The 18,844-nt window shown below is 41.8% G+C and overlaps 1 protein-coding gene across 1 annotated transcript; it reads right to left on the bottom strand.

Moving 5' to 3' along the window:
• Nucleotides 1–5,045: 5,045 nt before the first annotated feature.
• Nucleotides 5,046–17,833, bottom strand: LOC134819721 (traB domain-containing protein-like). Its single transcript, XM_063829818.1, is given in 10 exon segments — nt 5,046–5,280; nt 6,998–7,095; nt 8,518–8,602; nt 8,824–8,955; nt 9,338–9,401; nt 9,403–9,531; nt 15,853–16,034; nt 16,442–16,552; nt 17,243–17,340; nt 17,731–17,833. Coding segments are annotated over 10 exon segments (1,143 nt in total). The 3' UTR covers nt 5,046–5,139.
• Nucleotides 17,834–18,844: the final 1,011 nt, after the last annotated feature.

The following is an 18,844-nucleotide window of genomic DNA, read 5'->3' as shown; positions in this document are numbered from 1 at the left end:
ATCTGAAGTGGCTCCTAATTAAGTCTAGTGAGCGTACTATCTTATCTGAAGTGTCTCCAGATTCTAAGTTTAGTGAGCGTACTATCTTATCTGAAGTGGCTCCTAATTCTAATTCTAGTGAGCGTACTATCTTATCTGAGAGTACTATCTTATCTGAAGTGGCTCCTAATTCTAAGTTTAGTGAGCGTACTATCTTATCTGAAGTGGCTCCTAATTCTAAGTTTAGCACTATCTTATATGAAGTAGCTCCTAATTCAAAGTTTAGTGAGCGTACTATCTTATCTGAAGTGGCTCCTAATTCTAAGTTTAGTATTATCTTATCTGCAGTGGCTCCTAATTCTATTGCTCGCATTCTAAACTATAAAAGATCGATTTTGAGGGATAAGGAAGTGTTTATAGGTTCTGAAACCTAGCTAAATCGATTTTTCGTGCAATTTTAGGTTAGAAACGGTCCTCAAAATAAGTTAATAAGAAGGTCGATTTCTCGGTTATTTTAGAGCTTTCGTTCAGAAAATAATTCGGGGCCCTCAAAGGGGGGTAACAAGAAGTGTTACAATATTTCTATAATACAAAATATGTATCACCTCCTCAGCCTGCCGAACATGTGCTCGACCTAAAATGTAAACAAACAATGATCACCTCCTCAGCCTGCCGAACATGTGCTCACTATTAATGTAAACAAACAATGATCACCTCCCCGCCAGTATCCACATCTATAGGGAATAGTCAATAGGGATTCATCGCATATTACATAAGCCAAGCTTAATTAAGGGAGGGAGATTGGGAAAATTACTGTAAAATGACTTTTCAAGGGGGACTAAAATGTCCAAAATCTAGCTCACGCAGTACGTTATCTGTAAACGATCCCAATATATAACATGTATATTGTATAAGGGGTCATTCACATATTACGTAAATAACGTAATCAGCCGAGGTGGGTTTCCAAATGATTACGCTAGTGTAATTTTGACACAATAGCTATGTGTAAAACTGATTACGGAGGGGGGAGTAAAAATTGCCAAAAAATTGATTACGTAATATGTGAACGACCCCTAATGCCTAACTAAACGTAGGTTAAGAGCCAGTCTTCAGACGAATGAGCAAGTCTACCGTCTACGGTTATTAGTAATTAGAGAAACGTTTCTGCTCCCCAAGTGTTATGAGGTTCCAGAGGAAAAGAATTTTAGCAGTTTATATAGGAAGAATAAGTGTTTAATCTTTGAAAACAATCTCACGAATGACGACGCTAGTTATATTATGAACTTTTTTCGACGGGATCAGGTTTAAAATCTTGCTAATCGATCTTCAATCTTGCGTTGCGCGCGCCACGTCACAGCGCGCTTTTGTCAAGAAGTTTTGCAAAAGGATTATAGTTATCAGCGATGCGGCAATGAAATTGTGACATTATCCGTATACATTTTAAAATCGTAAATAGACCAACATAGGTGGCTAAGTTTGAGGTTTGGTGATATTGTCACTACTAACTGTTTTCTGTAAGATAACGAATGTCAGTATTGACAATAAAATTTCTCTTATGAGAAATGATCTACATTCTTCAACCCGTGCCACAATAGTTTATTTCCATGTAGCACAGTTACAATTTTTCGTGTCAACTAATAATTGGCCACACAAGTAGGAAGTAAAATAAGGACCCGAGCACAGACTAAAATAGATCATAATAAGAGCACAGCTCAAAATAGAACAAAATCTGATTGGCAGTCACGCTGCACGTGACTGCCCGCACGTGACTGGCGCGCGTCCAATGGACGTTATGAAAGAGATTTGTTTTGGTTATAGCAGCAGAGATCACGTTTAGAGTGCGTCTGTCTGATTAGCCCACGTCACTGCACACGTGACTGTGCAGAGCCAATAGGGTGCTATGTAATTTGTGTAAGGTGTGTACGCTAGGTGCGTGTAAGGGACATCTAATTTATTAATATTATTAAACACAGCTGGCCGGCAGAGAATCGGAAATATAAGGACTTTTTATGGATGAAAATCGAAGCGAAAACCTTGTAACCCTATGTTTTCGAGTACGCTGAACAAGATTAAACTGGTTATAATTATCATACTCAAGGGCAAATTGATTTAAAATGTACTTGAATGTCATAGATGCTATTATACCGGCTTATCGAGTGGCACCAGTCTCTCTCGCCACTAGTTCTCAGCTTATTATCGGGCTCGTAAAGGGAAGATCTCTAGATCTCTAGCTCAGAAGACGAAAACCATTTTCTCAAACATTTGCTAACATTAACGAATACGTATATTAACCAGTATCAAGGATTGTATCGGGACTTCTATAAGAGTATAAGCGGTATTTCTAGTCCGCAGTTTTATTCATAGCGGTTTTATGATGAACTAATTATTATCATATGACTGTGTTAGGGCTACTTACAGATTGGTTGACACTCCTGTTAGCGCACATCACTGCAAACGTGACTGTGCAGAGCCTGAAGTGCGACAGAGAATTTTCAAGGCCGACACTGTCGCACTACAGTACGCTATACCTGGACTGTATAATATTCAATTTAAAATCATTGACCCGAAGCCGAAGGAATTATGATCAGTGGATCACTTCGAAATACATAACGTGAACCGACGAATCGGGTCCACAAGATCACTTCGAAATAAGTAAAGTGAAAAGACCCGACGAATCAGGTCCACAAGAAGGGCACTCATGCACTCTAGTGCGAAAGAGGATCTGACCTGAACATGGAAATAAGACAGGATATTGTGTCGCACTAGAGTACGCTACCTGGAATTGGATCGTAGTGCGACACGTACTGTAGTGCGAAAGAGGGTGTTTTTGTCGGACTTCGCACTAGAGCTGTACTTGTCGCACTAGAGTACGTGTCGCACTACAGTACGATTACCCAATGCAGTGCCGTGTACAGTAGATGAATCCATAAATTTGGAACATAGGGACATCAAAGTATTTATTAACTGTATTTGAGTGCTGGGAATCCTCAATTCGGTTTTCTAAGATGGATATTATAGCTAAAAACTAGGCCTGCTCGACACAAATTCAGTAACCGTATTTTATAGACTCAAATACGGTTTGAGACTCAAATTTTGAGTGTACAGCTAGTAAATTTGTGTCAATATATCCAGTAGCGGACTGTTTGTAGTACAGCGGGCCAGCGCCGGTTATAGATGATATTTGTTATCCCGCTAATACAGCACGTGCTGATATAGCCCGCATAATATTTGTCCAGAAGCGATATATCCCACAAACCGAATAGGAGTTGCACTTTATTTTTGGTGCCCGAAAATCTGAACAGTGTTATTGATCCACACTTACACACTAGTTAATAGTTCCCACGGATATATGTGGATATAAAGAATGTATCTGAGCTCACCTTATCTATCGGTCCCTTATATATCTCTATATCAGTTATCACGCAGGTTGCCATGATTGGCTCATAATTAACACGTGACACACTGTTACTACGGTTACCAAATTCGTGGCGACGTAAATTCGCTGATCTCGATTAGTATTTTGTGTTTACCATTTCAGTTGTGTTAAATATTTTCAGTTCACTATTTCAGTTGATAAACCTTAAAATTTTAGGCCGAAATTTTACGTGTTATTCTATTCAATGTCCATGATCAGACTGTGATCTCGACTCTCGAGCTATTTGGGTTACTCCTTTTGATTGTCCAGTAACTCAGTAGCTGCTACAGAAACTCTGGCAACTGGTTACCCGGGTAACCCTGGTAACTGATAATGAAAACTAACGTATCGATTACTTGTTAACAGTTGCAAATCAGATATCGAAAATTATCTTACAAAAGCTATCTAATTAAGAAGTAAAGCTGTTTGCTGAATGCAGACCTGAGTTTTTCAGAATGCCAGTTTTTGCCTCTCGATTTTCTTCCTGTGTCGATACTCAGGCGAATGTTTTTCTATTGTTCTTTATAAGCAGACAGCCCCCTTTATAGCTCCGACAAAGAGGGCCTCGGTCTTCTTTACTTCTTATAGAAGTCCCGATACAATCCTTGATACTGGTTAATATACGTATTCGTTAATGTTAGCAAATGTTTGAGAAAATGGTTTTCGTCTTCTGAGCTAGAGATCTAGAGATCTTCCCTTTACGAGCCCGATAATAAGCTGAGAACTAGTGGCGAGAGAGACTGGTGCCACTCGATAAGCCGGTATAATAGCATCTATGACATTCAAGTACATTTTAAATCAATTTGCCCTTGAGTATGATAATTATAACCAGTTTAATCTTGTTCAGCGTACTCGAAAACATAGGGTTACAAGGTTTTCGCTTCGATTTTCATCCATAAAAAGTCCTTATATTTCCGATTCTCTGCCGGCCAGCTGTGTTTAATAATAAATTAGATGTCCCTTACACGCACCTAGCGTACACACCTTACACAAATTACATAGCACCCTATTGGCTCTGCACAGTCACGTGTGCAGTGACGTGGGCTAATCAGACAGACGCACTCTAAACGTGATCTCTGCTGCTATAACCAAAACAAATCTCCTTCATAACGTCCATTGGACGCGCGCCAGTCACGTGCGGGCAGTCACGTGCAGCGTGACTGCCAATCAGATTTTGTTCTATTTTGAGCTGTGCTCTTATTATGATCTATTTTAGTCTGTGCTCGGGTCCTTATTTTACTTCCTACTTGTGTGGCCAATTATAGAACACTTGACTGCCATTATTTCAGCCCACATCGTTACACGTCCATGAAAGAGTGTGAAAATTAAAGAAAGTTCATTAAGACACTCAAATAAATTTATATTATAATGAAACGATTATTAACATTGTTTAGACTACTACTTGGTAAACTTGGTAAACCAGCAAAATTATGAGCGGATACCGATTAGAATTACATTGTCCGAAAAAAGCATTTACTTTCTTAAATAAAAGATATACAATTAAATTCAAAATTACTAAAGCTAAACATTTATTTAACTGCACATTATCAAATGAAAACAAGGAGCTGCTTCTGGTCCTATTCCATCATAAGTTTTTTAACCAAAAAATGGTGTACATATCCATGCCAAAAATATCAAATCGAACAATACATTGTATTATATACACAATGTATTTTATACAGTTTTTTTTATTTGAGGAAATCATCGCCAGTTTATCAGAATAAAAATTATTTGACCGACTGAAACTAAAAGTTGGTGAAGGATTTGAGTAAGTCAAATAGAGAATACAGATAAGGAGAGACTGAGGGTAGGTAAGGGTAGACTCCGTTGTAGCCCAGCGACATAACCTTGTAGGTACCGTACAGCAGCAACGACAGAACTGAGTACTGAAATTATATTCTTTGTTAATTATGTTTCCAAAATTATGATAGATATTCAATCGGTACTGGTACTTGATGTATGTATACCAGTGCATAATTAGCTTCAGTTGCATTTACATTCTACCCTATGGGGACTTGTCAAATTGAGAAAGATGACATCTCTCAATAAGATAGAGAGATGGTCTAAATATGTAAAATTAAGTTAGAAAATTAGTAACATGAAACCCATTTTGCAGCTGTGAAAAAGGGTGCGGTATCATCAGATAGCATCCAGTGAAAATATTTGTAAAGCAGGCAATTTTCACGGGAGTGAAATATGCAACATATTTGACGTTGAAAATTTTTCTTATCTGTTAACATAAGCATGCCTGGGAAGTTGGTCGTTTAGCTCCGGACAGTCTATGCAACGTCTATGCAACGTCCGTGCAACAACAAAAGAACCGTCTATGCAACGTCTATGCAACGTCCCTGCACAATGAACACTCTATGCACACTCCCTGCACGGTCAGTCTATGCAACGTCTATGCAACGTCTATGCAACGTCTATGCAACGTCCCTGCACAGTACCATATGAACACCGGCTACTAGCCGGCTACTAGCCGGCTAGTAGCCACTTTTGTAATAACAGCTCCTCAACTTCACATTACCAACCGGCTACTAACCGGCACTTGAAAAGTGGTCACTAGCCGGCTACTAACCGGCTACTAGCCGGCTAGTGACCACAAAGTGGCTACTAACCGGCTACTAAGCGGTCACTAGCCGGCTATTAGCCGAGCTCTTAAGCGGACCTACTAGTAGCCGGTTCCAAACTAGTAGGTCCGCTTAAGAGCCGGCTAGTGACCGGTTAGTAGCCGGTTAGTAGCCACTTGGTGGTTACTAGCCGGTTAGTAGCCGGTTAGTAGCCGGCTAGTGACCGCTTTCTAAGTGCCGGCTAGTAGCCGGTTTGGAACCGGCTACTAGTAGGTCTGCTTTAGAGCTCGGCTAATAGCCGGCTAGTGACCGCTTAGTAGCCGGTTAGTAGCCACTTTGTGGTCACTAGCCGGCTAGTAGCCGGTTAGTAGCCGGCTAGTGACCACTTTTCAAGTGCCGGTTAGTAGCCGGTTGGTAATGTGAAGTTGAGGAGCTGTTATTACAAAAGTGGCTACTAGCCGGCTAGTAGCCGGCTAGTAGCCGGTGTTCATATGGTACTGTGCAGGGACGTTGCATAGACGTTGCATAGACGTTGCATAGACGTTGCATAGACTGACCGTGCAGGGAGTGTGCATAGAGTGTTCATTGTACAGGGACGTTGCATAGACGTTGCATAGACGGTTCTTTTGTTGTTGCATGGACGTTGCATAGACGTTGCATAGACTGTCCGGAGCTAAACGACCAAGTTGCCGCATGCCTTGACTTGATAATTTTTTAATTAATTTGTTAATTCGTGTAGCGAATAGTAGATATAATAATAATAATAAATTGGAATTTAATAACACCGCTATTAATATAAAACTTATACTCAGCAGTGTTTAAACTAGTCATCCCAGAAAATAACATGAATACTAAGTGAAGAAGAGATATTATTATACATGGTTCAAATAGTATGTGGGAACATGATCACTCAGTTCTGAGACATTTGAATTTCAGAAGTTGCTTGCAGGTCAATCACTTTATCATAATCATATCCTTAGTTTAATTAGGGATGTAAAACATACACAGGAAAATAGTAGAAAATGTGACAAACCTTGATTGTTTTGGCGAGTACTCTGGATGTGACGGAAGACTCTGGGATGATACACAGTGCTTCACAATCTACAGTAGAGCCCCAGTACTTCTTTATCCCTGTAAAAAGAGGTAACAATTAATTTCAGAAGATCGTCTTAAGTGATTTATAAATTAGTACAATATCTCCTCATAGCTGAATATGAGGAAAGCTTATCTGCAGTTCATTAATAGTGACGTAATAGTGACGTAATAGTGACGTAATAGTGACGTAATAGTGACGTCACTACTACTTATTTACAGTTCAAATATAGCTCGTTTGACTGCCAGCCTTAACGGGTGACCGACAACTGAACCCAATTGAACCTAGTTAACAGGCACCCAATCAGCTTAATTGGGTGACCGATCAGCTTAAATCCCAAAACGACAACTGAACCCAGGTCATATCACAACTGCACCGAAATCGGAAATACGACAACTGAACCCAACGATCGGATTTTCAGGTTCTCCTTCTTCGCAGGAGACTGTGGTCATTATCACTATAGGATAGATCATGACCACTGTAATTTAGAGTATTGGAGCCCTGTGATTTCCCCGGTAAAATATTAATAAGTGGAGAGAAACATTAAACTTCGTTTTCTCCGCATTTGTCTGTGCACAGTCTGTGCATTCACCAAATGAATGCACAGAGGAATTTGATCGGTCATGTTATAAAGAGTTACAAAGAGTTGAACGTGTAATGTAAATATAGTGTGGATACATGCGAATATATATTCTAAATAACTGATAAATGATATTCCACACAAAGCATGAAATTGTGCTGTATATGAGTGGTGATTTCGCTCTGAAAATCAGGGTCAGTAGCTCAATTGGTAGAGCAAGGCACGCGAAATGTCGAGGTTCTGGGATCATTCCCCAGTTGTCCCTAGTTTTTCAGAATTAATCATCACCTATAGACAGCATGAGAGTAGGCCCTGCCATCTCGAAGTGATAATAATAATTAAATGTTTCGCAGATTGGCAATTGATCGGTGTAGTTGGTGTTGTACACACTGCACTGATAATGATATTACGTTGAACGTGTAATGTAAATATAGTGTGGATACATGCGAATATATATTCTAAATAACAGTTACAAAGAGTCATGTGATCTTGTTCCATAGATTGCACCTTGGAAAATATCCTACCATGGAAATATCGGTGCCAGCTAATGTATCAATTTTTAAAGCAACCCCCTTTAAATTCGAATAACAGCACCAACAAGGACCATCGGCAACATAAAAGGTATAGAAGCACATTGGTGATAGATATCAGTTTTCAGATACAGTTTCAAAACAGAGGAGACACCTCACATTCCTCATTCAAATTGAGGAGCACCTTTCAAATCACGTATCTCAGCCCTCAGGATCACGTTTGTTATTTGAAAAATATTGAAAGAATTTTTGTAAATTGTGGATAAATTTTGCAAGCAAAATCCCCTCAGTTTGGAAACAAATACCCTATAGGGGGTTGAAGTGTAAACCGTAGAAGTAACTATACTGACCAGCTATATGTCCAATTCCGACGACCGCCACAATTCTCGTCTTTTCTTCGACAGCGACACAATCTTCTGAGTCATCAGACTCATTCTGAGAGCACACTTTAAGTTTAGTATACAATATTACACTACAAGTATACACTACAGTATAGTATACAATATTACACTACAAAATACAAACACGCCCCATTAACTTATGTGATCGGAATATAAAAGCTCCAAGTTTTCTCTGAGGGTGCGATGAACTTGCAGTAAAGTGGACAAAACTATAATTAAGTAATAACGCAACTACACGTGCTAAATATAATCTACGTTGCTTGACGTGTGTTTGCACACTGCCTCCCCAGAAGCGTCAAATATCCTCCTCGACAGGAACTGGTCTCTCTCATCCACGAATATTCTGGACAGGTTGGGATACTCTCCCGTGATCTCCTCTATCAGCTTCTGTGAGTGAGATAAACTAGTTACAATTAATTACAACTAGTTACAACTAATTACAAATAATTACAACTAATTACAACTAATTACAACTAATTACAACTAATTACAACTAATTACAACTAATTACAACTAATTACAACTAATTACAACTAATTAAAACTAAATAAAACTAATTAAAACTAATTACAAATAAACCATATTTCATTTGCCCTTCTCAGCCACGTAATATGCATATTGCATAATACGATCTTAATTTGTTTGTAACAAAGCTTTCAAAATCCATCATGTGATTATTGTTGTCCGCCCCAAGACATTTATTCTCAAATTTAACTTTAGTATCCTATGTAACCATAGTAACCAATTTAACCATCGTAACCATAGTAACCTGAAGAACGTCACCCTTGAAACTCTCCACATCCTCCTTGGTTATCTTCTCGTTGTTAAAGATAAGTTTTCACAGCAAGTCCAAGCTGTTTCCACACGGTCAGCGAGTAGATGGCTCGCTGCAGTGTGGTCTGTATCGATCTGTCACTCAGTCGGAATGTGCAGCCTAGTTCTCTTCCTTTTCTATACGCTGCCCTGAAACGTGAGAAATGTATTTTCTCTACACTAACCTGGGTCATTTGTTCTCTGTATGCTGGTTTGAATTATCGTAATAGTTTGTAAGTAATAAATGATAACTTCTTCCACTAGTTCTCCTAAATAGCCATCTCGTAGAATTATTTCTTTTAATAAGTAGTTCTTAAATCGGAGAGTCGTAATTTTTACAACTCCTTTCATCTTTTAAAGCATCCATTTATTTATTTTAAATATCTTTGCTTTTTTAATAAAGAACAGTTTGATTGATATTTATTGAATAATAGAATCCCTAGAATAAGATACAATTTTGGCTAAATTGTTTAAATATTTGTGCGTTATAACTATCTACATCGGCAGATTTATTAGTTTTAGATTCTGAGTTCTCGGAAGGGAATCGGTTTCGGTCTCCCTTTAAATCAAAAACATGGGTTGCTCCTTCAGCTGTAAATTTAAAGTCTGTTTTACAGTTTCATTAAAGTTGGTTTTATGGAAAGTAGTGTTTTAAATATTTCCAATGTATAAAAAGGCTAAACAATTTAAAACACAACCTCTTACGACTTGTTTCTCACGTCAGACCGAATTGAGGATTCTCTCAACTTATTTGCGAAGCTAACAACTCAATAAAATTAATGTGAGCAACAATTTACTTGAATTGTATCGGCTAGGGCTATCGCAATAACTGAACGCAATTTAGGAGAGGGGGCCAAATTTGTACGGGCGTTGTGGTAATAGAGTTCAGGGTTGAGGGTTTGCCTCTCAAACAATTTTATACAGATTCTACCTGAACTCTCCGCCAGGGGCCATCCGCCATGCCGATATGTTATACAGCTATTCTACCTGAACTCTCCGCCAGGGGCCATGCCGATATGTTATACAGCTATTCTACCTGAACTCTCCGCCAGGGGCCATGCCAATATGTTATACAGCTATTCTACCTGAACTCTCCGCCAGGGGCCATGCTGATATGTTATACAGCTATTCTACCTGAACTCTCCGCCAGGGGCCATGCCGATATGTTATACAGCTATTCTACCTGAACTCTCCGCCAGGGGCCATGCCGATATGTTATACAGCTATTCTACCTGAACTCTCCGCCAGGGGCCATACCGATATGTTATACAGCTATTCTACCTGAACTCTCCGCCAGGGGCCATGCCGATATGTTATACAGCTATTCTACCTGAACTCTCCGCCAGGGGCCATGCCAATATGTTATACAGCTATTCTACCTGAACTCTCCGCCAGGGGCCATGCCGATATGTTATACAGCTATTCTACCTGAACTCTCCGCCAGGGGCCATGCCGATATGTTATACAGCTATTCTACCTGAACTCTCCGCCAGGGGCCATGCCGATATGTTATACAGCTATTCTACCTGAACTCTCCGCCAGGGGCCATACCGATATGTTATACAGCTATTCTACCTGAACTCTCCGCCAGGGGCCATGCCGATATGTTATACAGCTATTCTACCTGAACTCTCCGCCAGGGGCCATGCCGATATGTTATACAGCTATTCTACCTGAACTCTCCGCCAGGGGCCATGCCGATATGTTATACAGCTATTCTACCTGAACTCTCCGCCAGGGGCCATGCCGATATGTTATACAGCTATTCTACCTGAACTCTCCGCCAGGGGCCATGCCGATATGTTATACAGCTATTCTACCTGAACTCTCCGCCAGGGGCCATGCCGATATGTTATACAGCTATTCTACCTGAACTCTCCGCCAGGGGCCATGCCGATATGTTATACAGCTATTCTACCTGAACTCTCCGCCAGGGGCCATGCCGATATGTTATACAGCTATTCTACCTGAACTCTCCGCCAGGGGCCATGCCGATATGTTATACAGCTATTCTACCTGAACTCTCCGCCAGGGGCCATGCCGATATGTTATACAGCTATTCTACCTGAACTCTCCGCCAGGGGCCATGCCGATATGTTATACAGCTATTCTACCTGAACTCTCCGCCAGGGGCCATGCCGATATGTTATACAGCTATTCTACCTGAACTCTCCGCCAGGGGCCATGCCGATATGTTATACAGATTCTACCTGAACTCTCCGCCAGGGGCCATGCCGATATGTTATACAGCTATTCTACCTGAACTCTCCGCCAGGGGCCATGCCAATATGTTATACAGCTATTCTACCTGAACTCTCCGCCAGGGGCCATGCCGATATGTTATACAGCTATTCTACCTGAACTCTCCGCCAGGGGCCATGCCAATATGTTATACAGCTATTCTACCTGAACTCTCCGCCAGGGGCCATGCCGATATGTTATACAGCTATTCTACCTGAACTCTCCGCCAGGGGCCATGCCGATATGTTATACAGCTATTCTACCTGAACTCTCCGCCAGGGGCCATGCTGATATGTTATACAGCTATTCTACCTGAACTCTCCGCCAGGGGCCATGCCGATATGTTATACAGCTATTCTACCTGAACTCTCCGCCAGGGGCCATGCCGATATGTTATACAGCTATTCTACCTGAACTCTCCGCCAGGGGCCATGCCGATATGTTATACAGCTATTCTACCTGAACTCTCCGCCAGGGGCCATGCCGATATGTTATACAGCTATTCTACCTGAACTCTCCGCCAGGGGCCATGCCAATATGTTATACAGCTATTCTACCTGAACTCTCCGCCAGGGGCCATGCCGATATGTTATACAGCTATTCTACCTGAACTCTCCGCCAGGGGCCATGCCGATATGTTATACAGCTATTCTACCTGAACTCTCCGCCAGGGGCCATGCCGGTATGTTATACAGCTATTCTACCTGAACTCTCCGCCAGGGGCCATGCCGATATGTTATACAGCTATTCTACCTGAACTCTCCGCCAGGGGCCATGCCGATATGTTATACAGCTATTCTACCTGAACTCTCCGCCAGGGGCCATACCGATATGTTATACAGCTATTCTACCTGAACTCTCCGCCAGGGGCCATGCCGATATGTTATACAGCTATTCTACCTGAACTCTCCGCAGGGGCCATGCCGATATGTTATACAGCTATTCTACCTGAACTCTCCGCCAGGGGCCATGCCGATATGTTATACAGCTATTCTACCTGAACTCTCCGCCAGGGGCCGTGCCGATATGTTATACAGCTATTCTACCTGAACTCTCCGCCAGGGGCCATGCCAATATGTTATACAGCTATTCTACCTGAACTCTCCGCCAGGGGCCATGCCGATATGTTATACAGCTATTCTACCTGAACTCTCCGCCAGGGGCCATGCCGATATGTTATACAGCTATTCTACCTGAACTCTCCGCCAGGGGCCATGCCAATATGTTATACAGCTATTCTACCTGAACTCTCCGCCAGGGGCCATGCCGATATGTTATACAGCTATTCTACCTGAACTCTCCGCCAGGGGCCATGCCGATATGTTATACAGCTATTCTACCTGAACTCTCCGCCAGGGGCCATGCCGATATGTTATACAGCTATTCTACCTGAACTCTCCGCCAGGGGCCATGCCGATATGTTATACAGCTATTCTACCTGAACTCTCCGCCAGGGCCATGCCGATATGTTATACAGCTATTCTACCTGAACTCTCCGCCAGGGGCCATGCCGATATGTTATACAGCTATTCTACCTGAACTCTCCGCCAGGGGCCATGCCGATATGTTATACAGCTATTCTACCTGAACTCTCCGCCAGGGGCCATGCCGATATGTTATACAGCTATTCTACCTGAACTCTCCGCCAGGGGCCATGCCGATATGTTATACAGCTATTCTACCTGAACTCTCCGCCAGGGGCCATGCCGATATGTTATACAGCTATTCTACCTGAACTCTCCGCCAGGGGCCATGCCGATATGTTATACAGCTATTCTACCTGAACTCTCCGCCAGGGGCCATGCCGATATGTTATACAGCTATTCTACCTGAACTCTCCGCCAGGGGCCATGCCGATATGTTATACAGCTATTCTACCTGAACTCTCCGCCAGGGGCCATGCCGATATGTTATACAGCTATTCTACCTGAACTCTCCGCCAGGGGCCATGCCGATATGTTATACAGCTATTCTACCTGAACTCTCCGCCAGGGGCCATGCCGATATGTTATACAGCTATTCTACCTGAACTCTCCGCCAGGGGCCATGCCGATATGTTATACAGCTATTCTACCTGAACTCTCCGCCAGGGGCCATGCCGATATGTTATACAGCTATTCTACCTGAACTCTCCGCCAGGGGCCATGCCGATATGTTATACAGCTATTCTACCTGAACTCTCCGCCAGGGGCCATGCCGATATGTTATACAGCTATTCTACCTGAACTCTCCGCCAGGGGCCATGCCGATATGTTATACAGCTATTCTACCTGAACTCTCCGCCAGGGGCCATGCCGATATGTTATACAGCTATTCTACCTGAACTCTCCGCCAGGGGCCATGCCGATATGTTATACAGCTATTCTACCTGAACTCTCCGCCAGGGGCCATGCCGATATGTTATACAGCTATTCTACCTGAACTCTCCGCCAGGGGCCATGCCGATATGTTATACAGCTATTCTACCTGAACTCTCCGCCAGGGGCCATACCGATATGTTATACAGCTATTCTACCTGAACTCTCCGCCAGGGGCCATGCCGATATGTTATACAGCTATTCTACCTGAACTCTCCGCCAGGGGCCATGCCGATATGTTATACAGCTATTCTACCTGAACTCTCCGCCAGGGGCCATGCCAATATGTTATACAGCTATTCTACCTGAACTCTCCGCCAGGGGCCATGCCGATATGTTATACAGCTATTCTACCTGAACTCTCCGCCAGGGGCCATGCCGATATGTTATACAGCTATTCTACCTGAACTCTCCGCCAGGGGCCATGCCGATATGTTATACAGCTATTCTACCTGAACTCTCCGCCAGGGGCCATACCGATATGTTATACAGCTATTCTACCTGAACTCTCCGCCAGGGGCCATGCCGATATGTTATACAGCTATTCTACCTGAACTCTCCGCCAGGGGCCATGCCAATATGTTATACAGCTATTCTACCTGAACTCTCCGCCAGGGGCCATGCTGATATGTTATACAGCTATTCTACCTGAACTCTCCGCCAGGGGCCATGCCGATATGTTATACAGCTATTCTACCTGAACTCTCCGCCAGGGGCCATGCCGATATGTTATACAGCTATTCTACCTGAACTCTCCGCCAGGGGCCATACCGATATGTTATACAGCTATTCTACCTGAACTCTCCGCCAGGGGCCATGCCGATATGTTATACAGCTATTCTACCTGAACTCTCCGCCAGGGGCCATGCCAATATGTTATACAGCTATTCTACCTGAACTCTCCGCCAGGGGCCATGCCGATATGTTATACAGCTATTCTACCTGAACTCTCCGCCAGGGGCCATGCCGATATGTTATACAGCTATTCTACCTGAACTCTCCGCCAGGGGCCATACCGATATGTTATACAGCTATTCTACCTGAACTCTCCGCCAGGGGCCATGCCGATATGTTATACAGCTATTCTACCTGAACTCTCCGCCAGGGGCCATGCCAATATGTTATACAGCTATTCTACCTGAACTCTCCGCCAGGGGCCATGCTGATATGTTATACAGCTATTCTACCTGAACTCTCCGCCAGGGGCCATGCCGATATGTTATACAGCTATTCTACCTGAACTCTCCGCCAGGGGCCATGCCGATATGTTATACAGCTATTCTACCTGAACTCTCCGCCAGGGGCCATACCGATATGTTATACAGCTATTCTACCTGAACTCTCCGCCAGGGGCCATGCCGATATGTTATACAGCTATTCTACCTGAACTCTCCGCCAGGGGCCATGCCAATATGTTATACAGCTATTCTACCTGAACTCTCCGCCAGGGGCCATGCTGATATGTTATACAGCTATTCTACCTGAACTCTCCGCCAGGGGCCATGCCGATATGTTATACAGCTATTCTACCTGAACTCTCCGCCAGGGGCCATGCCGATATGTTATACAGCTATTCTACCTGAACTCTCCGCCAGGGGCCATGCCGATATGTTATACAGCTATTCTACCTGAACTCTCCGCCAGGGGCCATGCCGATATGTTATACAGCTATTCTACCTGAACTCTCCGCCAGGGGCCATGCCAATATGTTATACAGCTATTCTACCTGAACTCTCCGCCAGGAGCCATGCCGATATGTTATACAGCTATTCTACCTGAACTCTCCGCCAGGGGCCATGCCGATATGTTATACAGCTATTCTACCTGAACTCTCCGCCAGGGGCCATGCCGATATGTTATACAGCTATTCTACCTGAACTCTCCGCCAGGGGCCATGCCGAGCTGTTTAGTTAGCCCAGCACTGAGATGAAGGAAGGCCAGCTGGAATAGTCCATAAAACACCCCCGATCTTGAGATGAGTTCCTTGACCTTGTTCAGCCCGATATTCTGCACTTCTTCCAGGATCTCCTCCTCCGAGCACTTGATCACGTGCAACTGAAATTATATCAAGATGAATTATATCATTAATGGTGAATTTCCTTGCTGTACGGCAGTGTTAAGCAAGGAATTGAAACCGAGGGGTTCCGTTCAGGCCCTTCACACTTTGTTTCTGTCTGGTTCTAATATACCGTTACAATAATGACTTTAATATAACGATGAGCCCAGTCGCCAAGTACGAACACCAGAAATAACCAAAGTTAACTTTTCTCTAATAAATCAAGATAATATTAGAACCGTATCTACATGCCAATGGTAATCCCTTGTTCGGGATAATGAAGAAATCATTCTATTGAAATACGCTTTCAATTCCATTACATACGAGTAGTAGCTTAAAAAAGCTTCACTCAGAGCTGATTATTAAATGACACTTTAAAAGTTGACACGTGACACGTGACACGTACCCTGTTTTTACACAGCTCCAAACAGACGATGTGAGGCTGAACTTTCTCAATAGTGCTAACAACATCTTGATTACTTTCTTCAGAGAAATGTGCTGTTCCGATTATGTAAACCTGCCGTGAAGAACGTTGAATTAGGGTAGACGTTTATATTTACAAAATTAGAGCTATCAAATGATGTACTAAATATTCTAGTTAGTGTAATTCGACTTAATTTATAACAGAGCAGATGTGAATTAATAACATTTACGCACTCAATGAAAACCGAATAACAAATTCTATTCCTGAACAATAAGTATAATTCAACAATAATTGGTGGAAGGGAGTGTTTTGTTTCTGATTTTGGTCAAAGAGAACGCTGTAATGCTGAATAGCACTATCCTTATCAGTCCTCAGCTTTAAAACTGAGTCTCAACACTCAAATTGAGATATATTCTCACTTCTCATATACCTCATCAAATGGAGAGTGTATATAATAATCCCAGCCTGTACCTGGCAAAATTCCCGCTCACATTGGGACGTCCGCTAAGTTTCTCGATGTAATCCGACTTATATGGTCCTAAATAACACTATTTACTCGGGTACACTTTTTCACCAGTGGGGAATTTCTCGGAATCACACCCTTTTTGACCACACCCATATCGCGACCCCCACTATAAATTATCTCATCTTCTAATTGAGATACAGACCTCAATTAGTGCTATGAACAAACTTAAGGCCTAAGAGACTTAGCTTCTGAGAAATCGCCAAAAATCTGATAATTTCTTACACAATGTAAAGTGTAATTCTAGTTAATGTCTGTACCTGGCTACCGGAAGGACCCTCAAGGAATGTAACAGTAGATGGTAAATCAGGTACATGAGCTACCAGGACCCCGCTTCTGTCTGCAGAGTCGCTGCTCTCTGGTGAGAAATATTTCACATTATTGTTTAAAGACTACGTTAGCTTCGTGATGATAAGTAATCATTGATAATATTAAATATTTTACTACTTGCCAAGTTGGTGTATTACTGCTGAATATAGTTATGTGTGTTCTACTGTACTTCACGGTTACGAATGTGGGGCTGAGCTAAAATCTCACATACCAACATCTGCCTATAATAACACACTAAATTATTCCAAGTATCCATTATGCATGATGTTTTTGCATTAAATTCCATTTTCAAATTATTAAAATTGCAATGGAAAGAGAAATAAACTTAATTATGTTAATACATAACATTAACACGGGAGGTCTGTTAAAAATAAATACCCAAATAACATAATATTATCTGCATCGTTGTCATACCCACCTCCATTACTGTAAGATGCAGAATTGATTATTTCGGGTTCACTTATATCACTAGCATCCTCACGGTCTGCTATTACATACGACTTCTCTTCGCCATTTTTCATGCTTCAACGAAAACAGAATCAATGTTAATGGTATTTCAAAAAAATTTATATTCAAAAATGTTAGTGATCAAACATTGATACATATGATAAACTTTTACATTTTTGAAGAACAACAAAATGGTCACAACAAAATCTTCAAGCAAAAAACACAAACATAGTAATATTTACGGATGCTTTAGTGAGGAATTTAAGAATCTAATTCCTAGTCATAATATTTCCATAGCCACCGACTGATTTTTGTCAAAAAAATATTTAAATTAAATTAAAATTAGTCGCTCTCAGGGGTTCTTAAGACGTTCGAATTGAGCGCATTACATATGTAAGATCTAGCTAGATTCTTGTTGATTCTTGGGACAAAAAACGCTTCAAATATTTTTGGAAATTCCAAGTAACTCTTCATTCTCAGGAATCTACAGAAATCTACGACTTTTTTTCAGTCGCGACTTGTTTCTAGTGGAGTATTTTTCAGAACGCGCTTAAAATTCCCATGCGAATATAGACACAAATATTACACTCTTGAATATGGCCGCGTGGCCTGGCGCAATGGATTAATGCGTTATCCTCAAATCGGCAGGTTACGAGTTCTGGACTCACAGACGATAATTTTATTCCCACTTTTTTGGCAATTATGAATAACTAATGAATAACTAATAATACCTCAGTAATATAATTACCAAAGCACAATGCAGTATGGTATGGAATTTAGGGTGATACATAATGAAATATTCACCCGGCCGCGGAGCGGCCGGAAAATGTATAGTCGTTTTAAAAATATATAATATAGTTTGTTTTCTTTCCAGACTGGATACCTAGTCACTTTTTAAATTTATGCCAGTGGTAAAAAGTTTTTTTTAATTTTGTCATCATCCAAAGTTAAAACATGATTAAGAACGTGGAGGGAGGGGTTGGCACATGATAAAGTACTGTAAAGCTGTAAGGGAGTTTATTGATGCTAACAATTACTGACAGAGGAGTGCTAGCCTCTTTAAAAGGTTTATAAAGATTAAACAT

Source organism: Bolinopsis microptera, chromosome 8 (assembly GCF_026151205.1).
Source record: "Bolinopsis microptera isolate Bmic1 chromosome 8, MBARI_Bmic_1.0, whole genome shotgun sequence".
Lineage (NCBI taxonomy): Eukaryota > Metazoa > Ctenophora > Tentaculata > Lobata > Bolinopsidae > Bolinopsis > Bolinopsis microptera.
The sequence above is the reverse complement of the archived record's forward strand: the minus strand, read 5'-3'. Positions and strand labels throughout refer to the sequence as shown.